This window comes from Sceloporus undulatus, chromosome 4, assembly GCF_019175285.1.
Source record: "Sceloporus undulatus isolate JIND9_A2432 ecotype Alabama chromosome 4, SceUnd_v1.1, whole genome shotgun sequence".
NCBI classification, from domain to species: domain Eukaryota; kingdom Metazoa; phylum Chordata; class Lepidosauria; order Squamata; family Phrynosomatidae; genus Sceloporus; species Sceloporus undulatus.
The window spans coordinates 82,647,764-82,670,861 of NC_056525.1; the positions used below are offsets into that span (position 1 = coordinate 82,647,764).

Here is a 23,098-nt window from a genome sequence, read left to right on the forward strand (position 1 = left end):
AAAGAAAAGGGATTTTTAAAGTATGGTACTGTATAAAACAGCCATGTAAGACAGTCATATTCCACTTTGGTAGTCCAAACTAGATTAGGCCCACTGAATCCATTGTTAAAAGATGAGTCAACACTTACTTATGTACCATTGACTTAATTGGTCTAATTTAGTTGGGAATGGGACTTTGTTGATGTTACACTCCTTCAGGTTGACTCTGACCCCATCTGGTGACCCTACTGGAAGATTTTATTGGCATGTTTTATCCAGAGGTAGTTTGCCATTTCCTTCATCTGAATTTAGCCTAAAGCATCTGGGACCCATTCATATTAAACAATTCTAGTGCTATTATTCTGCTTTAAATGCCACCCAGTCCCTCTATGTGCAAGACAAGGGCCAAAATACCCTAAAGACACCAGATCCTGTCTGATCTTGGAAGCTAAGGAAGGTCAGTCCTGGTGAGCACTTGGATGGAGGGCCACCAAGGAATACCAGGGCTATAGTTCAGAGGAAGCAGCTGGTAAAACCACCTGAGTATTCTTTGCCTAAGAAAACCCTATGAAATTCATGGGGTTGCCATACATCAGCAGGTAACTTGAGGACACATACACATATACATACATATGCACGATGCCTCAATTATGTGTGTGTGTGTGTGTGTCTATTTGGCTTTTGGGGGGCACATTTTCTTTTATTAATAATTTACTTGCAAAAAAATGACTTGTGTGGCTTAGGTTAACTTGGTATGAATTTTCTTCTTATATCTTCCATTGAGTTCCTCTTGAAGGAAAGTTTTGTTAGTATAGCAGCAGTTGAAATAATTAAATTACAACCGTATGTACTTAGTGATATCACAGACTTAATTTTGTAGGGTTAGTTATATAAACATGAATTTTGTTTTTAAGAGATTGGGTTTCATCTTTGAAAAAGGTTGAAGCACTCAGAACTATAAAAGCAAATTGCCCCCTCCCATTTATTTTTTCCAAAAAACAATCCGTGGGCCTGTACAGATAGGCCAAAATAAAGCTGCGTCGGGTCACTTTGGAGTCACTGTTTAAATGACACACACATTTTAAGAGGCCAGAAGTGGCGCCAAAGCTGCACTCCTGTCCTTAGGACTAGAGCATGGCTTTGGTATGGCTCCTGGCCTCTTGGGGTGCATGTATCGTTTAAACAGCATACCTCTAAAGTGACCCGAAGCAGCTTTATTTTGGCTTGTCTGTACGGGCCCTAAGTCTTGTCCACCTCATACTTCCTTCAGACTTCCATGAAGTGGCAAGATGCACATGAGTACAAAGCTCCTGCATCTTGAATCGTTGTGTAGGAGAGGAAATTCCAATTTCAATTCTGTCTTGTACAGAATTTTTAAAAGTGCACAGATCCTGCACTTTTTGGCAGTTGTCCTCCCTAATAATGTGTCCAAATCCATTTCTCATTTGCTTTTTGGGGAAGTGCCCAATTAATGTTTTACAGACAGCTGACCAAAAGTAAATAAATAACTGCACAAACCCATACCACACCGATTGATGGAGGTTTGTTCAGTTGCAAAAAAGCTCTGCCGAGTTTAATTACTCTAGACAGGAAATACTGTCCATAGTATGTCCATATCATAGTTATAGTTATACAGTTGGCCCTTGGAACTCGTGGGAGATCCGTTCCAGACCTCCTTGTGAGTTCCAATAGGCTTGAATGGGGCACGTGCATGTGGGGTGTTCACCATGGGCACGTGTCCCATTCGTGTTAATGACAGTCGCCCCTCTGCGGATTTCCAAGTCTGTGGATCTCAAGTCTGTGGAGTTGGAGGGACGACAGTAGTTACAGTTAGTTATAGTTATTCACGTGCAGTTGTATGGGTATCACCTGATTAAAATTTGTATATGTGACCACTGTGTTCAAAGGTATTTTTCTGGTGCCTTTGCTTCCAAATACAGTTACTTTGAAGCAAATACTTTACCTTTGGTGCACTCTCACACCTGTTGTGCACAATAAAATGGCCAAAGAAGGAAACAGCATTTCCCTTTTTAGGCCAGCATTAGGAGCACATGACAGTATTTCTCTTTTCCCATGTGCTCCATTATACCTTTAATTTTTAAAATACTTTGGTTTTTTTCCCCGCCATAAGGCTTACGTTCCAGAGCAAACCAGTGAGCATCCATTCAATCAGCTTTAAGTAGCATGCTGGGTTGATTGCATTTCTTATGTCTAGCAGCAGATAGAATTTTCTCAAAATATTTAACCTGGTTACTTGCAAGGTCTTTATGTTTTTCTTACAAACACGCAATTAATCACCCTAATTGTTCAATTACCCAGAAGCCCAGGATATGATACCATTTTTAAAAACAAAGTAGATGGAAGTCTAAATATCTGGAGGTGAAAAGTTCTTCTTGGTAAGTAAAACTGAATTTATTTAATTTCCCCCCCTTTCATTAAGGTAAAACTTACTATGGTAACAAAAAAAATATTGTAATAATATTTGTTCAAGTGTGCTTTGAAATTCTAGACTCTTACTCTCACATTATGGTTTGAATCCCATGTAATTATGAATTCCTTGCGCTTTTCTTAAATGTAGACATAGTGAATTCATGTTAGTTACTATAGATCTCCTATTTCTATACTTTTCATATCGTATCCAAACACATCTCTGTGTGTTCACTGGTTCCGATACTGAATCAGATAGGCATGGGAAAGCTTATAAACAGGTATTCCTGTGTTTTCAAGGCCAAATCAAAATATGTACACCATCAAGGTAGAATTCCCAGTGATTTTCTCATTATTACGATGATCATCTTATCATTTGGGCTTCCTTTGTCTCACAGTGCAAATACAGTTCTGTTTGTGAAGTCAAAGGCTTTCCTGGCCAGCATCCATAGTTTTTTGTGGGATTTTCAGGCTATATGGTCATGTTCTAGAAGAGTTTATTCCAGATGTTTTGCCAGCATCTGTGGCTGGCATCTTCAGAGAAGGCTGGCGCCCTCATTTGCTGTGGTCTGTAAAGCGCCACAGTGACAAATTTAATATGCTAGAAGCCAAAAAGTTCAAATCTCACTTTAGGCCCAAATGTAGGAGGGGAACATATGGTCCTTCAGATGCTGGACTGCAAGTCCTATTCTCTTTGACCAGGCTGGGACTATATGGAAAGTTGGAGTCTAACAAAATTTGAGGATCACGATGATGAAAACTTTCCTTCTTAAGGCTGCTACCACACTGCAGGATTAATTCAGTTTGATACCACTTTAACTGTCATCACTCCATCTTATGGAAACTTGGGATTTATAGTATGTTGTGGCTCCTGAGCTCTCAGAGGAGGATTAGTATCTCCCCAAACTACAAATCCTAGAATTCCATAGCATTGAGCACTGAGTTAAAGTAGTGTCAAACTGCATTAATTCTACTGTATAGATGCATTTTCCAGAACACATCTAACATTTCAGCCTTCTGTCCAGGAGGGATTCGAAAATGTCCTCCATTTTGAGCATGACTAAGAATCATGAATTTATATTTCTATGATTGTCTTTAGCTTTTCATTTTGTAAAATCAAACTTTTTTCTTGAATGTCCTAATTTTGTGGTGTCTCATCCTCCTTTATGGTTCAGAGATCTGATCACACTGCATATATTCCATATCTTTATTCATAGTCCATTGCTTGTTGAACAGAGTAGAGAGAACGTAGAAGAGATTTCTTTCTTTTTTAAAATCTCACATACAGGTGAATATGATCAGTGTTTCAAATGGTGTTATACAGATCTTGCATTAATGTGGTGGTGGCGCATGACACACAAGGCTTTTGAGTGTTAACATTTGCTTGCTGGAGTGGTACTGTCATGGTGGGACAGTGAAAATATGACCTTTAAGTCATTCATTCTTTGTGGTATGTGACAGTGGTCCTCATCCACTTTGGAATTGCCTTGTTCTTATTATAAACCAAGTAGTAGTGATTTACTAGTGAATTCCAAACACACCCTAATTTAAGGGGTCATCAGTAAGCCCACGAAAGAATCCTTAGGAAACAACTCCACTAAGGCAAGGCCCCCAAGGTTCATTACCATCTTTTAGTAGATGACAGACTGTGTAGCAGTGTGCTGAAAAACTGACAACCTTACAGCCAAATTTCTGAAGAATAAGGAACGACACAGACCCAGTTCAAGTTCTATATATGTTTTTAAACTGTCTAAGAGGCGTTGAGATAAGTTTAAAATAAAATCATGCCATTATTCACTGAACTTGTCTGGTGCTTCAGATAGCACTGTCCTCCAATTATAGACCTCCAGTTATAAAATTATAGTTCTCCTACCCCAGTGCTGCTTCTGCCGTCTTGGAATATTTGTTGAGGAAAAAATAGCTGCACAGTGCCTCCTAACCAAGGCACTGCTGATCAGGAGTCCTCTGTGGGGGAAAAGCTCTAATGTTTTGCAATTTTTAGTATAGTTGTAATGTATGTGTTTTAGATTTGTTTTTAAATTTTATAGGCTGGTTGTAGAATTTTATTGAAGAGACTCTCCTAAGCCAATGAATGAATTCAATGAGATGGCATCAGCAGGAATACCACCATATAATGAACATAGAAACAAGCAAAAACTCCTAGCCTCTAGTAACATGGCTATCAATAGAGATCAAATGGATATGTATACAAAATATGTTTTTACACAGCAGGAATTCTTGGTTCTTCTCATACTAATTCTCTCCAGGGACAATCCAATATGTTTTACTGCAAGAGGTAAAGTACAAGATTGTAAGGGACATCCAACCTGTAATAAAATCAAAAGAAATTACAGATACAGTCGGCCCTTCTTATACACGGATTTTTTATACACGGATTCAAGCATACACGGTTTGAAAATGTTCAAAAAAAAGTATACATTTCAAATATCAAACCTTGATTTTCCATTTTTTATAAGGGACACCTTTTGCTATGTCATTATATTTAATGGGACTTGAGCATACACGGATTTTGTTATACATGGGGGATCTTGGAACCAAACCCCAGCGTATAACAAGGGTCCACTGTACACTTAAGCAATGGTCTCTGTAGGATTAGGCCCATGTTATATATATAGTACATATATATTTTCCTTACAATGGTGTTTTTAAAAATAGTTTTACAAATAAACAATAGGGTGAGTCAGAGGCTCACAAGGATGTTGCTGCCACCACTGAACACCTGCTGTCTCAGGCAGTCCCTCACTCTGTCTAATGGTAGGACTGGTCCTAATGCTTTCCCCTCTCCTTTCTCTTTAAATGCACTTCTCTCTCCTCTTAGCAGCCTCACCTCATTATTTATTGCTCATTTGTAACTACCTGTACTTTTAAAAGAACATCATTGTAGAGCAAGGATATACAATATCCTTGGGCCTAGTACTACAGAGACCGTTGCTTATTTTATGCATATCTGTAATTTCATTTGATTTTATTATAGGTTGGGTCTCTCTTATCCATAATTTCAAAATCCCAAAATATTCCCCAAACCAAAACTTTTTTCATGGGTGGCTGAGATACTGACCTTTGCTTTCTGATGGCTCAATGTTTCATGCGCAAAATTGTTAAAAAATATTGTATAAAATTACTATCAAGCTATTGTATATTTGTGAAACATAAATAACATAAATAAATTTTGTGTTGAGACCTGGGTCCCATCTCCAAAATATCTCATGATGTACATATTTACAAATACAGGTATTCCAAAATCAATAATAATAATAATAATCCAAAATCCCAAACATTTCTGGTCCCAAGCATTTTGGATAAATGACACTCAATATGTAGTACCCATGTTTACTTATGCTTAAAACTTTGGCATTTATTTAGGCAGTAAGTCTCTGGACTCACATTCACAGTTTAAGAAGAACTTGATCTGGTGCTCCCTCTTGTGATAAATGTTAAGCCTGCAGTTCCTCCCATATCAGCCAGATACTGATACAAGGCAGCATTTCATATTACAGTTTTTGTTCAGTGTTTCTTGTTTCTTGAGTAGCTGTATTCATCATGCCCAAATTCAAACTGGATTGAATTTATTTGTCAGTCCAGTTTCAGTACAGATTCACAAGTGGGCCTGCCCACACTGAGGAAACCCATTTTTGTTCCGTTTCCTCTAGAATGTAGTCTGCCACTAATACAGTATAACCACAAGCAACAGCTGTGTGGTGTATGGCTGATCCGTCCGCACCCTAGTTTTTTTACACATTTGTTCTTTCGTTCTGTCTTCCTTCTTCCCCATCTTCCTTTCTGATTGATTCTACCATTGGAACTTAGTGTGTTCCAACTTCCATGTACAGTTACATGAAAAAGTAGTTCTGGAGAATGCTCTGTAAAGGATAAAAATCTAATGTAGCAGCTGTTTTAATTATAGTGTGGAAATTGTCTATTTTCAGTTAATTTTCTTTATACTCTCACACAACGATTGGAAGAAATTAATTTAAAAACTTACTTGTGGTTTATTACCAGTTTCAGCAAGACCGATAGAATGCACTAGTTTAATTGCTAAACACCAACAATATTAAAGCTTTGCCAACATTTCATACCAAGGTCTTATGTTTGGGGATAATTTGTTCTTCTAAAACTACACAGATATAATTGACAACATTAAATAATTGCCCCTTGGAACCAAAGTTTAATTGTGACATAAAAATCAAAGACAATTTGCCATGAATGTTTTTAATACAGTGAAATAAATGAATTTCTTACCATTAATCATGGGAATTTACTTTGACATCTAGACTATCAATCAAGAAAAAGCCATCTGTAGTGACTTGTTCTCAAGCCTTTAATCATTTACGTCTGACTTCAGTTTGTGTGATTGCAATGACACTTCCAGAGCTCTACAATTTATTGCAGATGTATTGTCCAGGAGCTTTATTTTTACATAGGAGCTATCAAACTTGGAACAAATTAACCATCAAATTGGCAGTATGGCTTTGGGTATGTCTAAACAGTGCTGTCAGGTGCTAATAAAGCTCCTGAGGAACATTTTAGCCTTTAAACTGACAAATGCAAAACTCATTTGCACTGCTGTCAGTTGTATGTATCAGGTGTGACTGACTATAAGCCCTGTTTTCTGTGCCCAAGGCGGGCTCTATGCTTAATTATAAGCAGCCCCTGATCCACAGAAGGCTTTAAACAAGATATGTTCCTGACTTAAGTTCTAACAAAATGTGATGGGAAAGCAGGAACATTGTGCAATTGAGGGCTTTAGAGTTTCATGTCATCATGCTGGAATTTGATCATAAACAAGGCTTCAAAGTTTGAATGATGCCAACTGAGGCTGCTTTTTCAGCTGCTGCCTTAGCTCCCTGGCTAAGCCTGACAAAAAGATCAGTGAATGGGATGGAGAATTCATGCTCCAGCTTCACAGGTAATAATGTCAGTGCAATACACACACACACACACACACACACACACACACACACACAGTTTGAGTCTTCTTTATCTGAAATGCTTGAGACCAGAAGTATTTTGGATTTCAGATTATTATTATTATTATTATTATTATTATTATTATTATTATTATTATGGTTTTTGCAATATTTACATCCACATAATGAGATATCTTCAAGATAGGATTCAAGTCTATACATGAAATTAATTTATGTTTCATTTACATCTTATACACATAGTCTGAAGGTAATTTTATACATAAGATTTTAAATAATTTTAAGCATGAAACAAAGTTCGTGTATACTGAACCCTCAGAAAGCGAAGTGTCACTATCTGCGCCACCCATGTGGACAATCTTGGAGTATTTTGGATTTCAGAATTCTGGATAAGAGAGACTCAAGCTATAATGACTGAGAAGAGTATGAATCAGGTGCACCCACATCCATCTTCTGTTCAGTTTTCTTTTTCTCCCTTGTTCTACTCAGAGTATGATTGGGTATGGAAAGTGTTGGATTATGTAGAAATTGATAAATTAACAAATTTAATAAAAAATAAATCAGATGAGAAGTATGAAAGAGAATGGAAAGATGTGAAAGGGTCTTTGGAAATGATATTAAATAAAATGACAAGAGAAAATGGATTTAAGGAGTAACAGATTAAACAGTTAAGAGTGGATTTAGTATCGTTTAAGGTAGAACAGTAAATGAGGATAAGATACTAAGGGCCTGACAGACAGGCCAAAATAAAGCTGCTTCGGATCACTTTGGAAGTATGCTGTTTAAATGCTTCAGTGTCCTAAGAGGCCAGAAGCCCTAAGGACTGGAGCATAGCTTTGGCGCAGCTTCTGGCATCTTAAGATGCATGTGTCATTTAAACAGCATACCTCCAAAATGACCTGAGGCAACTTTATTTTGGCCTGTCTGTTCGGGCCCAAAGATAGGATATATTTAGTAAGGAAGAAGGGACAAAGATAAGGATATAGGTGAAGGGCAGGCGTCTTTTAGAAAGTTTATTTTTAAATTATATAAGTGTTGAAGGAAATTGTTATATGTTGTTTGTTTCTTGGGTTTTTTATGTTATTGCAATTTGTCTGTTGGATCAATGTATGTGTACGTGTTGGATAAATGCAATGAAAATAATTTTTTTAAAAAAAGTGTCGGCAAGGAAACCGATAAATAAATTAACCCAAAACACAGACACAAAATAAAAGTAAAAATAATCCCCAGTAAATGCCAATAAAGTACTGTTGCACACATTACTACTGATATTTTAAAACGTGACATTCACTTCATTGTATATCTATTTTTCCCACAGCAGAACAGGCTCCAAGGATTATGAATGTGGGTGTAATGACATAACATATGTGTCAGCTATTTTGTTTTAAATTTATAATTTAAACTCCTTTGAGTGCCATTTGAGAGGTGGGATACAAATCAAATCAATACACATAAAAATTTGCCACATATTTTCCATCATAAAGCAATTTTTCACCCTTCTCTTTTCCATGGGTGAGCAAGTCATATGAATTTCTACAACTGCAATACCACAGCTTTCCAAAAATCAAGATATATTATGGCCAGGACTATGAATTGTAGCTACTGGTTCATCCATCTATCAGTTAGATCCTTCACAGAACACCTTTCAATGTGAATTCCTCCACAGGATGACTAGGAAAAATAACTCTGTTGAGCAAAAAAAGTGATTTGAGAATCTCAACCTGAACAATAATATAAGAGCCATTGAGTTATTTGTTTGTAGCTATACTCGCTGCAGTTTCCCATTCAGTAAGGAATTCATTAACATTTGTCAGTATCTATAATGAAAATGTGTATTAGAACTGGCTGCATGGCTTTTAAAAAACTCAGTGTTTTATGAGGTTTTTTCATGTTTCTAAATGCCTTCCCTAGTATGACTAGTTCTACGGCTGTCAAGAGCTAGTCACAGTGTGCGCCAAATACAACGACTTTGAAGATCTTCCAGATTCTGGAAAATCTGCAGTTTTATTCCTCAAGAGGAATAATTCAACAGAATAGCTTGATTCCAAAATGTTTCTTTTTAAAGCAACTAATGTTTGTATTCTATGTGCCAGATTTCATTCTGGTGTGGATGTAACTTAAGAGTTTGGGCAACCTATACCATGGTTTAAATTGGCAAACAGCTTTCTGCAAACATTGCAACCAGAAGCTGCACTCAGCTGTTTGGGTGTCCTTGTACTTCTGATTCTTTTAATTATCATGGCAATGTGTTATCATCTCTAAATTGACTTAACACTATGGATCTGATTAAGTACAGTCATTTTACACTGTTTCGTCATGATCCAATCTATACAAAAAGTATGTTCAAATGCACTCTAATTGCTTCCACATGGTGGTTGTACTTATAAACAAAAAATCAAATTGTGTTTTTCTTATTTCTGTACAGTTGCCACCATCAACTATCATGGGTTTTAGAAATCCAGTCAATTCTCATTCCATGCAGTCATTTATTTACTTTTATATCATTTTGCTTTAAAACACATAACTAATACAACTGATGGACACAAACCCTGCCAGAAAAACACTTGGCTGATTCCACAAGTCTGATCTAATTTGTGACTTGCATGTAAAACATCCTGATTTTCCTCTAATTTGGCAGACGGTGGAGTATTCATGTTATAAAATAGTACTGAGTGGTATAAAAAAATTTTTTGAGCGGTTTTATTACCATTTGCGAGCCCATAGTTATAGTGAGGTATGGCTTGGCCTTTCTCTGCGGGACAGACTCTCCCCCCACACACTTCAAGCAAGAAAGTAAAAACAAATGTTTGTTGTTGTTGTCGTTGTCATTCTTGTGTGTGCCTTCAAGCATTCTGACTGATGTGACCCTTAGCTGCACCTGTCATATGGTTTTCTTAGCAAGTTTCTTCAGAGGGAGTTTGATTGCCTCCTCTGAGTGCAGCTCCAGATTTCTGTGGTGGGCCTTTGGGCAACATGTTAAAATTAGTAATGGAGTTCTGTTTAGAACTAGATGTATCTCAGACACCCACTCGTGTAAAAGCCTGGATTTCGAATTCAGGAAGGGACCAGCCAGAGAGCTCTATGCCCCCTGTTCCTGAATTTAACTAACATGAATTTATACTGAATTTGTCCAAAGCCCACAATACACAGGATGCAGCCATGACAGTTAAAGTGGAATCATAGGCTACAGCTGTGTTGTGTGAAATGACCTGTATGGAAGAGACATACTTGTATTAAGTGCCTAGGAGGTCATTATTAATTAGAAGAGTGTGCAAGTGGGTTTACATGGCTGAGAGAGGATTGAGCCCTGGTCTCTAGATTATTGGCGAGGGGATACAGACGCGCTTGCGGCGGGTCCGCCGCGCGCCATTTGCCCGCGCGGGAGCCCGCAGCAGCAAAGCGCGACTCCGCGCGGAGCAAAAAAGAAGCTCCCATTCGGGAGCTTCTTTTTGAGGCGCCTCAATGACATGCGAGGCGCTGGCGCGGGACTCGGACAGTCATAGGCGACGCGAACGATGGACGCTGTGCATCCAGTACGTAAAGATGGCGGCGCATGTAGAAGGGGCGCCGCCATCTTGTACGTCATAGAACTACATACTAGGGTTAGGGGGGTGCGGAAGCACCGCCCCTTCCTAAACCCTAGTAACGTATTGTATCACGTACTATTTGGCGGTCTGTAAACACGCCACATAGTCTCTGCTCAAACCGCTCCACTACACCGGCTCTCAAGCTAGCATTTACAAATATTCTTTTTTAAAAAATTGCATTTAGACATAGTCTTAAAAACTAAACCAAAATAAGGTAATGTATTTGATCAAGTGGGTCATGATTGTTTTATGTAGCTTGCTCCTGAAGAAAAACTCCACTTGTGATTATCCTGTGTCGTACACAGAAACCTTATCGCTGGAATGTTGGATTATAGCAGGCGTAAGCAACCCAATGCCCTCTGGGTATTTTGGATGACGACTTCCATTAACCCCAGCTAGCATGGCCAGTGGTCAAAACATCTGAAGCGCATGCAGGTTGCCTGCCTCTGGATTAAAGGATCAGGTTAAGACAACTGCTTTGGCTTATTGAATTATGTATCACAAAGCAAATAATTGAAGCAGGATGTTGAACAGAACTTACAATACTGAAATAACATAAGAACTTGTATCTATTTCTCTAATTAACAACAGCTATATCTACTATCTGAACTCAATGTTGTTACAGATTACTATTCTATGTTCTTTTTTAAACAGGAGCAAAATTGGTGATCACTACAAGATTAATAAGAGAAGAAAAATATAACATATTAGAGGCAAAAATGATAAAACCTGGACTGATTCTTTGTGATTGGGTGGGCTATAAATAAATCCTTATTATTATTTTGCAGACCCCCCCATAAAAATCCACAAACTCTGCCAAAAAAAGGCTTCCCAGTTTTTACTGGAGTATGGCTCAACATTTTTTGCAGAGGGAAGGCAAACAGATATGAATAGATGCAAATTTGTGCAGAAAAGTGAAGACAATTGAATGTCAGTGTGAATGTGTGAAAGTCCTGAGCAATTCACTTAATACACTTATGTGTAGACTAGTCCATAGTTTAGTAATAACTGGTGGGCCACAAATTATCTACCCCTACCTTAAATGCCATGAAAAAGCACCACCACCGTCAACTTTTTGAGATGTTGAGACTGAAAATGGTTGTTTTTTTAAAAAAATATATGTATGTACTCTATCCAAAACCCAGTCTTGTTTACTCTGGTAGCAGCTTTCCTATCATGACAGATCACCTGAACTTTTAACTGGAGAAGCCAGAAGCTCAGGGGTTAAACCTGAGGCATTATGTGTGAAAAAACATGTGATGGCATTTCCACAACGTTGGTGGGGGAAGTGTAAGAGTCTTTGAGTTGGAAAAGACCACATAATTTTGCCATTTCCACAAAGTTGGTGGTGGTGTAGGAGTGTAACAGTCCTTGAGTTGGAAGAGCCCACCGGTCCAGCCCCCTGCCATGCAGGAAGACACAAAGTACCCTCAACAGATGCCCATCCAGCCTCTGTTTAAAATCATCCAGAGGAGTCTCCACCACTAGTAGTGGAACTGCTAACTAGGAAGGGGCACTAAGTATCTTGCCCTTGTGTTGTTGTTGTTTTGTGTTCCTTCAACTTGTTTCTGACTTAAGACAACCTCAAGGTGAACTCTACCATGGGGTATTCTTGGCAAGATTTGTTCAGAGTAGGTTTGCCATTGCCTTTCCCGTTGGCTGAGAGCATGTGACTTGCCCAAAGTCACCCCGTGGGTTTCATGGCCCTGTCTCCAGAGTTGCAGTCCATCCCTCAAATCACTATACTCTTACCATGCTGTAAAATGACAGCATAACACTGCAGTGCCTATGTGTACATTTTGACCAAACAGCCAGAGTCAATATCAGTGGATGCTGGTAGAATCCCTATGGTACAGACCCAGGAAGATGCCAGTCATGCTAACCCTGCTGGGTTTGGAAAAGGTACCCGATTTTGGACTACAGCTTCCAGAATCCTCCATCCTCTGTAGTCCAAAAAGTAACATTGCCAAACTCTGCCATCTACTGATTCTGTCTTTCCTTCCCAAATCTGAGAAATTAGATGTAGTCTTCTAAGGAATGTAGGGAAAATGCATTCTGTCAAAACAAGAAACCACAATGGAAATATACATAATAGACACCTGTTACCTAATGAGGTCTACATACAAACAATCCCTTTTCCTTTTTTATTCTGTTGGCAGTAATGGGTGGGTGGAGGGGAGAATTATGTCGTCATAAAACTGCCAGTTTGCCAATGCAAACAGAAGATGTAGCATCTGCTTAGCATATCCCTGAAACATAAATTCTTATGTCTTCACTGCAGATGTTGACTCTGATCCAATGCAACCAGTCAGAATTAATTGCATTCAATTGTTCAGTGAAGAAGACAGAATTTGGGAGAGAGGGATATAATAACTCTTCCCTTCTTTTCCAGAACATCTGATCCATACTGTTGTGTTTGAGAGGGACCCAGCTGATGCCCTGAAGGGTGGGCAACGTGTGTAACATCTGAGGATGCAGGATGACAGCACATGTTTTTAAAAAGTCATAATTTATATGAAATATTTTTATTAACTGGTTTAAAACTATACAGGAGCTTCAGTATGAGCTTCTTTAAAGACTGCTTACTGGGGGGAAAAACTGCTTTGAAATTGCATTAAAATTACACTAAGATAGAAACCTCTGTACACATCATCCCTTAAGATAATGACAAATGACAGACCATTTTTGTTCTTGTTTTAAAACTATACTAAAACTTTATTAAAACTGACATTTCACTGAATATTCTCTTTTTTAATCGCTTAACTGAACCCACATTATGAAGCTTTGATATTTGCAATAAAAAACATTAGAAACCAGAGTAAAAAATATTCTTTATTTCTACACTTTTCTTTTTTTATTTTGCAACTCCTTAAATTTCTAATCATTTATTTCCTATTGAATGTTGACTTCCCCCCCTAGTTCATCCCTACCCCTATTTTCAAGGTCTGAATGGTTCCTATTTTATTCTGGTTAGTGATAGGAGGAAAATGTCAATCACTTCCTTCAGAAACATGGTCCCACAACCTGGAGCTATGTGCTGTGTGTGTATTGGATGACTGGTAAGTGTTGTATGTCATTTTCAACTATTTTATACTTTCCTTTAAACCTTGCAAATGAGGCAAGTGTAGTACTAGCAGAATGTTCTGTTCTCATGTTTGGTTAATTTGTAGGTTATCTACCAATGGGTGTTCTCAATAAATTCCAGATTGAGTCATACTAATTTGGAGTGCCACCCTGAATTGGGTCTCAAATAACCCACTTTTTGCCCATTCCTTTCATTCAGCACCAATGTAAAACACGCATTTTATTCCAAAATTTGAAGAAGTGTTAGACCACTACCATTTTAGTGCAAAGTATGAAGTCCATTATATACTGTACTCACATAAAAGACTTCAATCAGCTTCAGACCCTTAAGAGGCCTCACACTTAGATAAAACATACTTAGATAACATACTGAATTAAGTTGAAAGCATTTTACTTTCTTGGAGTATCTTGGAAAACTGGTTTGAAAGTGTTTTCTTCTTCTGTTGATTAATTTCTATTTACCCCAGCGCTCTTTTTAAATGTAAAGTGAACTTATAACATTTGTTCCATGACAGAAATGCTGTGACATCTTTTTGGAGAAGTAGAAAAGAGAGGCCTTGTGCTAAATAATGAATATAAACTCCTGTTTTATGAAAAATGAAAATTAACATTTTAAAATAACTTTTGTTTAGTTCTACATATAAGGGTCTGATTTCTACACTTACTCTTATTTCCTAATTGTTAAGAGAATAGTAATATTGTGCCAGAGAGCCAGCATGGTATAGTGGTTTGAGCATTGGACTATGACTCTGGGAGACCATGAAAACCCAATATGTGACCCTGGGCAAGCCAACTCTCTCAGCTTTAGAAGATGGCAAAGGCAAACCCCCTTTGAAGAAACTTGCCAAGAAAACCCTATGATAGGTTCGCCTTCAGGTTGCTATAAACTGGAAACAACTTGAAGGCACACAACAACAACAAGTATTGTGGCAAGATTGAACTTTATGGCTAGTTCCTAAATCCATCTATCAATAATTTCTGACCTTTTAAAAACATTCATATCTTTGTACCAACTAAAATGGATTCCAGTGTGTTTGAATTAAAGATGCTAGTCAATGTTTCCCTGATAATGCAATACTGTCACATAAAAACATCCATCTTACTGTAAACAACCACTAGTCAATAAATATTTTCAAAGTCATACAGTCTTACAAGCTGCGATCCTATGTGGAGACAAATGGCTTGTTTGCACAGTCTGTTTTGTAACTCACCTGTGCAGATGACACACATAGCTGAAATAGCAGGAAAATGGCCCTAAAGCATGCTCTAACACTGGGACAAAAGAAATTAAAATTTTAAAAAATCCCTGATTGCTCTGGGTGAGGCTGGAAAAAGTGGAGTATTGAATCAATGTGCAGACTACAAACTGGTGCAGAGACAAGGAGGGGCAAGCACTATTGCTGGCCATAACTGTTATTGTTGCCTACCCACAAATTGTTCACACCAGTACATAAATGGCCAGTGGTACCATCAACCTATCACACACCCTGTGGAGCAAAATGACAACAAACACATCCGATTACCAACAATAAAATGGATTTAATTAGAACTTTAACAAACCGGTCAGTCCAACAGGGGGCCATGGGGGGAGCGGGGGAGAAGGGGTATGTACCAGAGGTGGGTCGATGGTTGTGTTGTGCCAATGTGTCACTGGATACACTGATGCACCGTATAGGCCTTTGATCCTTAATACAATCAAGTAGATGTTTGTGTGGGGTGTCCAATGGGATCACGGCTGCATGGGACAAGGGAGGAGATTTGCGGCTCCTGGTGGAGCAGCTGTGTGCATGTGTTTGCAGGGAACAGAAAAAAAATGGTGGGGCATGGTTTGTAGCAAAAATTGCTCCATTGTGATGGGTCCATCCTTGTGGCAGAAGTGCGGACTGCACATTGGTTGTCGGCCCATTGTGGGAGTTGGCAGTGTGGCCAGTGCATTCTCCCTATGAATCAGGAAACCTTGGGGGAGAGCTGGCTTTTCCCCTCTGTATGCTTTCAACCAACGTGTAAAATACAGGTGGATCAACACCCCATTTCTACACCTCCTGCAGGACTCATCTGTTTCTTTCAAGGCATCCTCTCTCATACCACCATTCAGTGCAGGATGGTGGAGGAGTGCCCTATTGTCTCTCTGTAGCTGGATTCACAATGACAAAGGCATCCTCTGGAAACTTCTTGGTGGGTCTTCTGCAGATCTGAGAAGATGATGCCATTATTGTGCATCTTTCTACAAAGACATAGCAGGACACTCCTCCACCATCCTTCCTCCACCAACCACTGAATGGCCGTGTTGAGCAGTCTGCAAGAGAAAGGTGGGCTTTGAGGCAGTGTTACGCAAGGGAGGTGTTCAATTCTTTCCCACACAACAACCTAAACAAAACAAAAAAGGCATATACTGGTGAATGTCACTAACGGGGTGATAGCTTATGGGATATGTGTGAATCATTACACTATACAGTATATATATTTTGGCATTTCTGTACTTCAGTTGCCCAAGTGCAGACTATCTTCTAGTAGTTGCATCTCAAAAAAAGCAAGACCGATTACTCAAGTATACGTTCACTTCCCTGACTAATTTTCCTTCCCCCAACATTACAAAATGTGACAACCCTGCAAATACCACTCCAGTCAGGCAGATTAGATAGACAACTTGTTTCTTTTTCACTAGTCTAGGGCTATTTGCATGGGAGTTTGGTGTGAGAGAGGCAAGATACTTTAACAGAGGTTTGCTATTACAGAATTTCTAGAATTATCTGTTTCATCAATGCCTGGCTCTTTCCTTAGAAAAGGTACAGGCAATTTCCTAAACCTCCCACCATGCCTTTACCCAAAGAAAATCTCAAATGTGGATGAAACAAGCTGTTCAAAAAGTGCTGGCAGCATGTACTGGGAAATACAGAATAGCAACACTGGCAAGATAGTTTGCTTTTGGAAGTTCACAGGACTGTGGCCTTAGTTCTATACCTTCAAGCAGTTTGTTGCTGCCTGTATTGTTCAGTTGATAGCACTGTCAATAATAAACCAACAAATGTCATTAAGAATCAACATGGTTGGGAAATGGCAGTTAAAATTTTAAGGAATTACTTGTGAAAAACTACAAAATATTATGGTCTTTCTGACTGACTTTTGGGGACTAAACTCATCCTTTTTTCTTAAAAATATAGATGTCTCCTTAACTTCATATACTGTACAGCATCCACTAGAGGGAGATATAGGCATGGTCTATTGAAAATTTGTTTACACTGCCTTCCACTTTTATTATTTTTAAACAATAAAGTAAATAGTGTTGCTTTTGAAAACACACTCTGGAGATATAATAGTCTAGATTCAAGGTTCAAAGAAAACACTTTGTGGATTTTTATATGGATGCTGCACCAGCTTTTGCTAGTTGCTACTTACCTTGTCCAAAGAAAAAAATAATTCAATAAAATGTTAACATGGACCACAACTGGAGGTGGGTGGGAGGAGGAGGAGAAACTGGTTTTAGTGCATGGGCCTCCCATCCTCAATGTGCATGAGTTTGCTTTCAATGGAGTTAAAAGAGTGAATCCATTCTACCCTGAATTGCATACTAAGTGCTCAGTATCAACAGAAGGCTGTGTGCCTTGTACCGTATATACTCATCTATAAGTCTAAAAATGTGTGCCCAAAAATTGATCCCAAAATCCCAGGTCGACTTATTTATGGGTCTCTATATAAATGTGATAGCAGCTCCTTCAGATTTCCCCATGTCCTAGGGAGAGGAATTTAACAAGAAAGAGCCAGGCAGAAAGACTCCTGGGAGATTGACTGATATTGTTGTTTGTTTAAGAGTCCCCCTCCTGCCCATGTCTGGCTGAAATGAAAGCTGAAACGATGAAAAAAAAGGATCGAGTCTCTCTTGCCATATGTGCACTGAAGGAGCATTCAAGTTTTACCCTCAACCTATCCACAGCTTATGGCAAAATCCATAATTTTGGCCCCAAAACCTGACCTCTATTTATATATGAGGTTGCCTTATAGCTGAGTATATATGGTATATCCCATTTTCCTGATCAAAGTCTCCAAAATTATAGACACTGTATATCAGGGTGACTGGCATGGAGACCAGCACAAAACTATTTAGCTTCATCACCATGTCAAAAAGGTATGCATCTGTTAACTTATGAGCTTGATGTAAATCAGTTTCAGAGGAGTAGTTGTGTTAGTACGTGGCAGTCAAAACAACAAACCACCTTGTACCACCTTAAAGACTAACAAACTTAATATGACATCAGCTTCTATGGAATCTATCCCAGGAAAAGTTGTCCCATAAATCTGTTAGTCCTTATGGTGCCAAAAAGTCATTTTTATTGTAAGTCAATTATCCCACCTTCATAAATAAGATAAATTGTGTGGGAAGGCCATCAAGCGACCAACTTTCTAAACTGCAGCACTTTGGGAAAGAATTACAAATAACTGGACAGTACAACTATATGAGCTCCAAGTCACTGACGTTAAGATTTGGCAGAATTAAATTAGAAAATGACAATAGATTTGTTTCCAGTTTTTAATGGTTTCATGTAAAATTGAAAATATAAAACCAGCTCAGCAAAGAGAACACTTTTATATACATGAGGTCTGTGATTTTTTTAAAGAAGTCCTTTTATAGTCAAGAAAACATCCAATGAATTAACTGTGATTAAAGGGACCAGCATTCTTAAATTGAAAACATACTTTTAAAAAATTCTTTACAAGCATATTATATAATTTAGATTTATATTTTACTAAAAGGAACTTACACATCAAGCAGGTTTATATGCTCCTCCTTCTCCCTTAAGAGAATAATTTTCAAAGTGCCACATCAAAGGAATACATACCAATAATTATACAGTATATTCCTTTATAAAAAAAATAAGATTGGTAAATGTGAGAGTGAGTTAAATGAGCACATAAAAATTGCAGATTAAATACAGGAAACACTGTTGAACAAAAATTCTGTAAATACAAAAAGGCATAATAAGCGTGATAGAGAAGATAGATGTTCAAGCTGGGTTTAAGTGTCTGCGTAGATGGGAGGAATATGATTTAAACAGTGATCAAAAGTGCCATTTTGGAAAAATCCATTATTCTCTTCTGTTCCATTGATGACTTCTTCTTCTGATATGCACTGTGCTTCAGTAATGACCTCATACCCTGAAAATATGGCAAACACATGATACTGATTAATACTGCAAGGTGGATAAGACAACTGGAAATTAACTAATGATGCTCATTCTTTTATAAAGGCAAACTGGCTTTGAAAACCTGTGAGGGGTGCTTAATCCTTTCTCCTTTAATAATCTCCCCATTCTCTGTCAGTATGATGTATGCAGGAAAAAAAAGACAGTACACTGATCTTCATTTGTAGTCTGTCCTGGCCCTGGAGTTAGGAAACTGACAGCTGCATCATTTCATATAGAAATGTCCTACTGTGTGTGATTTTACGTAATGAATCATAATTTGCCATAAAGGTACAAATAAACTTCATATGCATGGCTTTTGTCAATGATTTCCAGTTAGGGAGTCTTGGTACCACCTTGAACATACTTGACTTCATCTGATTTTGGAAGCTGCAGTAAGCAACAACAACCCCTTAGCAGCTCACATTTGCAGCCACCTGTAAAGATGCAAAGCCAAGTCACTTTCTGGTTTAAAACTGGCTAGTCTGTTCAGCCATGTGTGTGGTTGCAGCAGAAATCTGAAAAGCACTTTCTGGTTCAGGGTAGAATCCTTTGGTGACTTATGCAGGTGTGACAACATATTATGCCGACCTAAGTATTTTCATGGGTGGTATAAAAGGGGGTATCTAGTACCTACTTTTTTAGTGCCTTTTCTCTTGTGTAGTGGGAACTCTGGCACACTGTTTCAGCCAACTGGTGGGCAGAGGTGAAGAGCTTCCTTTGGCCACCATTTACCTGTCATTGTGCAGCCACAGAAATAGAAGTAGTCTTGCTTTTCCTGGACATCACTCCTTCTTACCTAGCTATGCATGGAAACCAGACAGTGCACACACACAGCTCCATCTTGTCAGCCCCATCTGGCCACAGGGGTATACCTGGGCACCATCCAGCTGCCATGTATAGCTTAGGAATGAAGGAGCGGCCTGCACTTTCTCCAATGGAACTACACTGGTAGAGCTTTCTGCTCAGTGTCAACCAGCTTCATCCAATATTTGCAATTCTCCCTTCTACATTTCATACTTTCAAAGGCCTTATAGAAATTATTGTCAAATCTTAAATATTTTGGGAGAAAAAAAATCTGTACCTCATTATGAGGAGGTGATGAAAAGTTATTGGCTTAACCGGCTTCTCAAATTCTGAGCATAATTTTGTCACTGTAGCTTTAAAGAGTGTTATTTTGTATTATAAACTGCTACTTTGCAGGATCATAGCTCTACTTTCTGAATTTTTTCAGATCATTGGTAGATCTGATGATCCATCTATTTCCTGTTTCCAAACCTTAAAAAGACTTTGAAAACTTTTGAAAGGAAGGACATTTTTGAATGACTCAACAAAACTGTGAAATTTTCAACTACTGAGCTTTAGCATATCATAGAGTTCCTTTTCCTGCAGAACAAAACTCCAAAAGAAATCCATGAGTGTATGATGCAAACACTGAGTGACAAGTGACTGTCATAGTCAACTGTGAAGAAACTGTGCGCCAACTTTCAGCGTGCAGTTTTTGAGACTGACGATGCAGCAAGGTCTGGGATGCTTTCAACACTGCCAGCTCCTGAAATTGTTGAGCATGTTCATGACCTGATTTTAACAAATCAATGAATCCCAGCTAAACCAATTGCTGAAACACTAGATATATGCTAAGAACACATTTGGTTTATAATTCATGAGTAGTTGGCTATGCAGAATCTGTCAGCTAAATGGGTGCCAAAATATTTGAATGCTGACCTGATATGAAATCGAGTGGATACCTCCAAGTTTATTTTTCAGCATTTTGATCTAGTGCTATTTTTTTTAATGACTCATCACGGTTTTTGAAACACGCTGTGTTGATTAAAGAAGGCATTGAAGGGAAATGAAGGCGCGTTACAGACTGCCCATTTGGGGCGGCCTGTAACTGGCCCTTTCCCCGCCGGATCGGGGCCTCAGCTGCCAGAACGGCAGCTTCTGAGGCCCCGATCTGCCGCTTTCCAGGCCGTAGGGAAGCGGCAAAAGGCTGCTTCCCTGCGGCCTGGAAAGAGGTGTCCTTCGGGCTTCAAGCCCCAAGGACACCCCAACGGTGGTGGGGACTCTCAGAAAGGGGCCACTCGGCCCCTTTCTGATTTGCGTCTCTGGTGCAGCCTTCACACGGCTGCGCCAGTGACGCAAACCAGGAAGGAGCTCCGTTTCGGAGCTCCTTCCTGCTCTGCCGAAAGGGCGCACTAAGCGCCGTCCGCGCCGCCCCATTTGGAGGCGGCGTGTTCGTGACGTCATGGCAGCCCCCATGTGGAAGGGGCACCGCCATTTTGTACGGACTCAGTCCGTACTAGGGTTAGGGGCCTCCGGAAGCGATGCCCCTTTTTAACCCTAGTACAGACTGAGTCCGTAGTTTAAGGCCTGTCTGTAACGGGCCGAAGGCATTGAGGGAAGCTGCAGAAAGGTTTTCTCTTCATACAGGACAATGCGCCTTGCTTATAGGGCTGGTCAGACAACAGATGTTTTGAAGAATTTGCAGTTTGAGTAAATAGACCAACTATCCTACTCACCACATCTTGATCCATCTGATTATTTCCTGTTTCCAAACCTTAAAAAGACTTTGAGAGGAAGGAATTTTTCAAATGATTCAGAGGTGACTGCAGGAGCAGAGCAGTATTTCAATGACCAGACATCAGAATTTTTTTAAAGGGTTAAATATACTTGAGAAATGAAGTGCTAAATGCATGGAACTTTGGGTGAATATGTGAATAGCATGTAAGTTTCATGGCTTGGTCAGGCTGAGGACTTTTCACCACCTCCTTGCATTAATGTTTTATACTGCTATTTGAGAGGCAGATAAATGTTAACATGCAACCTTCATAAAAGTTACAGTTATACTGCAGAAAGAATCAAATGGTAACTGAAGTTACAACTATCACGTAACATATCTTACTTATTAGGGAAAGGAGTTAATTACAAATATTTAATAATATTTGTACATTCTTCTTTCTAAGCCCTAGTGTGTGAGTCAGACTGAATGACTGAACCAAAAAACATAAACAGAACTAATGGGCTCAAACAGACAGGCCAAAATAAAGCTGCTTCGGGTCACTTTGGAGGTATGCTGTTTAAATGACACACACATCTTAAGAGGCCAGAAGCTGCCCCAAAGCTGCGCTCCAGTCCTTAGGACTGGAGCGTGGCTTTGGCGCGGCTTCCGGCCTCTTAGGATGCATGCATCATTTAAACAGCATACCTCCAAAGTGACCCAAAGTGGTTTTATTTTGGCCTGTCTGTTCAGGCCCAATGTTTGCTATTTTGAAGTGTAAAAAGGTTAGATTTTTAAAATCTAGTCCACCAAATTGTAGGGTTATGTTTTTTATTTCCTTTTAAAGGCTAAATCTGCAAATTGTTGATGCTAGGCTCAAGGGAAAAGTGGGAAGGGAGGACTGTTTCCCTTGAAGCTAAGAGGTTAAGATGTGGATGAAGAAAATATGGAGCTCTGGAACTTGCTATCCTTCTCCGAGGTATCCACTCCATTCCATCATCTCATTTTGGACAGACATCCAGTAAAGCAATGCCCACTGTGCAAGAAACTTGCTTAGTTTGCATATTACAAAACATTCTGAAGTACTCTAGTTCAAATAAATTTGGGACCAAATTCCAAATATTTTTGGCTCTGTGTAGCAGCTATTGCATTCAAATGTTCAATGTTTGAATATATATATAAAGCTTATATTTGTTTTGTGTTGCAATCTTGAATATATATAATTTTCAGTCATAGTCTCAAATTGAATTGTTAGATTCACCTAATGTAGGATGAGGCCTCATCTGCACTTCAGAATTAATGCAGTTTGACACTGCTTTAACTGCCATGGCTCAATGATATGCAATTCTAGATGTGTATATATTTAGCCTTCTCTGTCAGCTCCAGTGCCACAACAAA

The 23,098-nt window shown here is 38.9% G+C and overlaps 1 protein-coding gene across 3 annotated transcripts in view; it reads right to left on the reverse strand.

Annotated features, from left to right (window-relative positions):
• Positions 1–18,555: 18,555 nt before the first annotated feature.
• The window catches only part of GLIS1 (GLIS family zinc finger 1), a 260,795-nt gene continuing 256,252 nt past the window's right edge, over positions 18,556–23,098 (reverse strand). For all 3 annotated transcript variants that reach the window (XM_042464927.1, XM_042464928.1, XM_042464926.1), the window contains exon 11: positions 18,556–19,174. In XM_042464927.1, the coding sequence (XP_042320861.1) occupies positions 19,035–19,174 (140 nt within the window). In that variant the 3' untranslated portion in view covers positions 18,556–19,034. The remainder of the gene's footprint in view (positions 19,175–23,098) is intronic.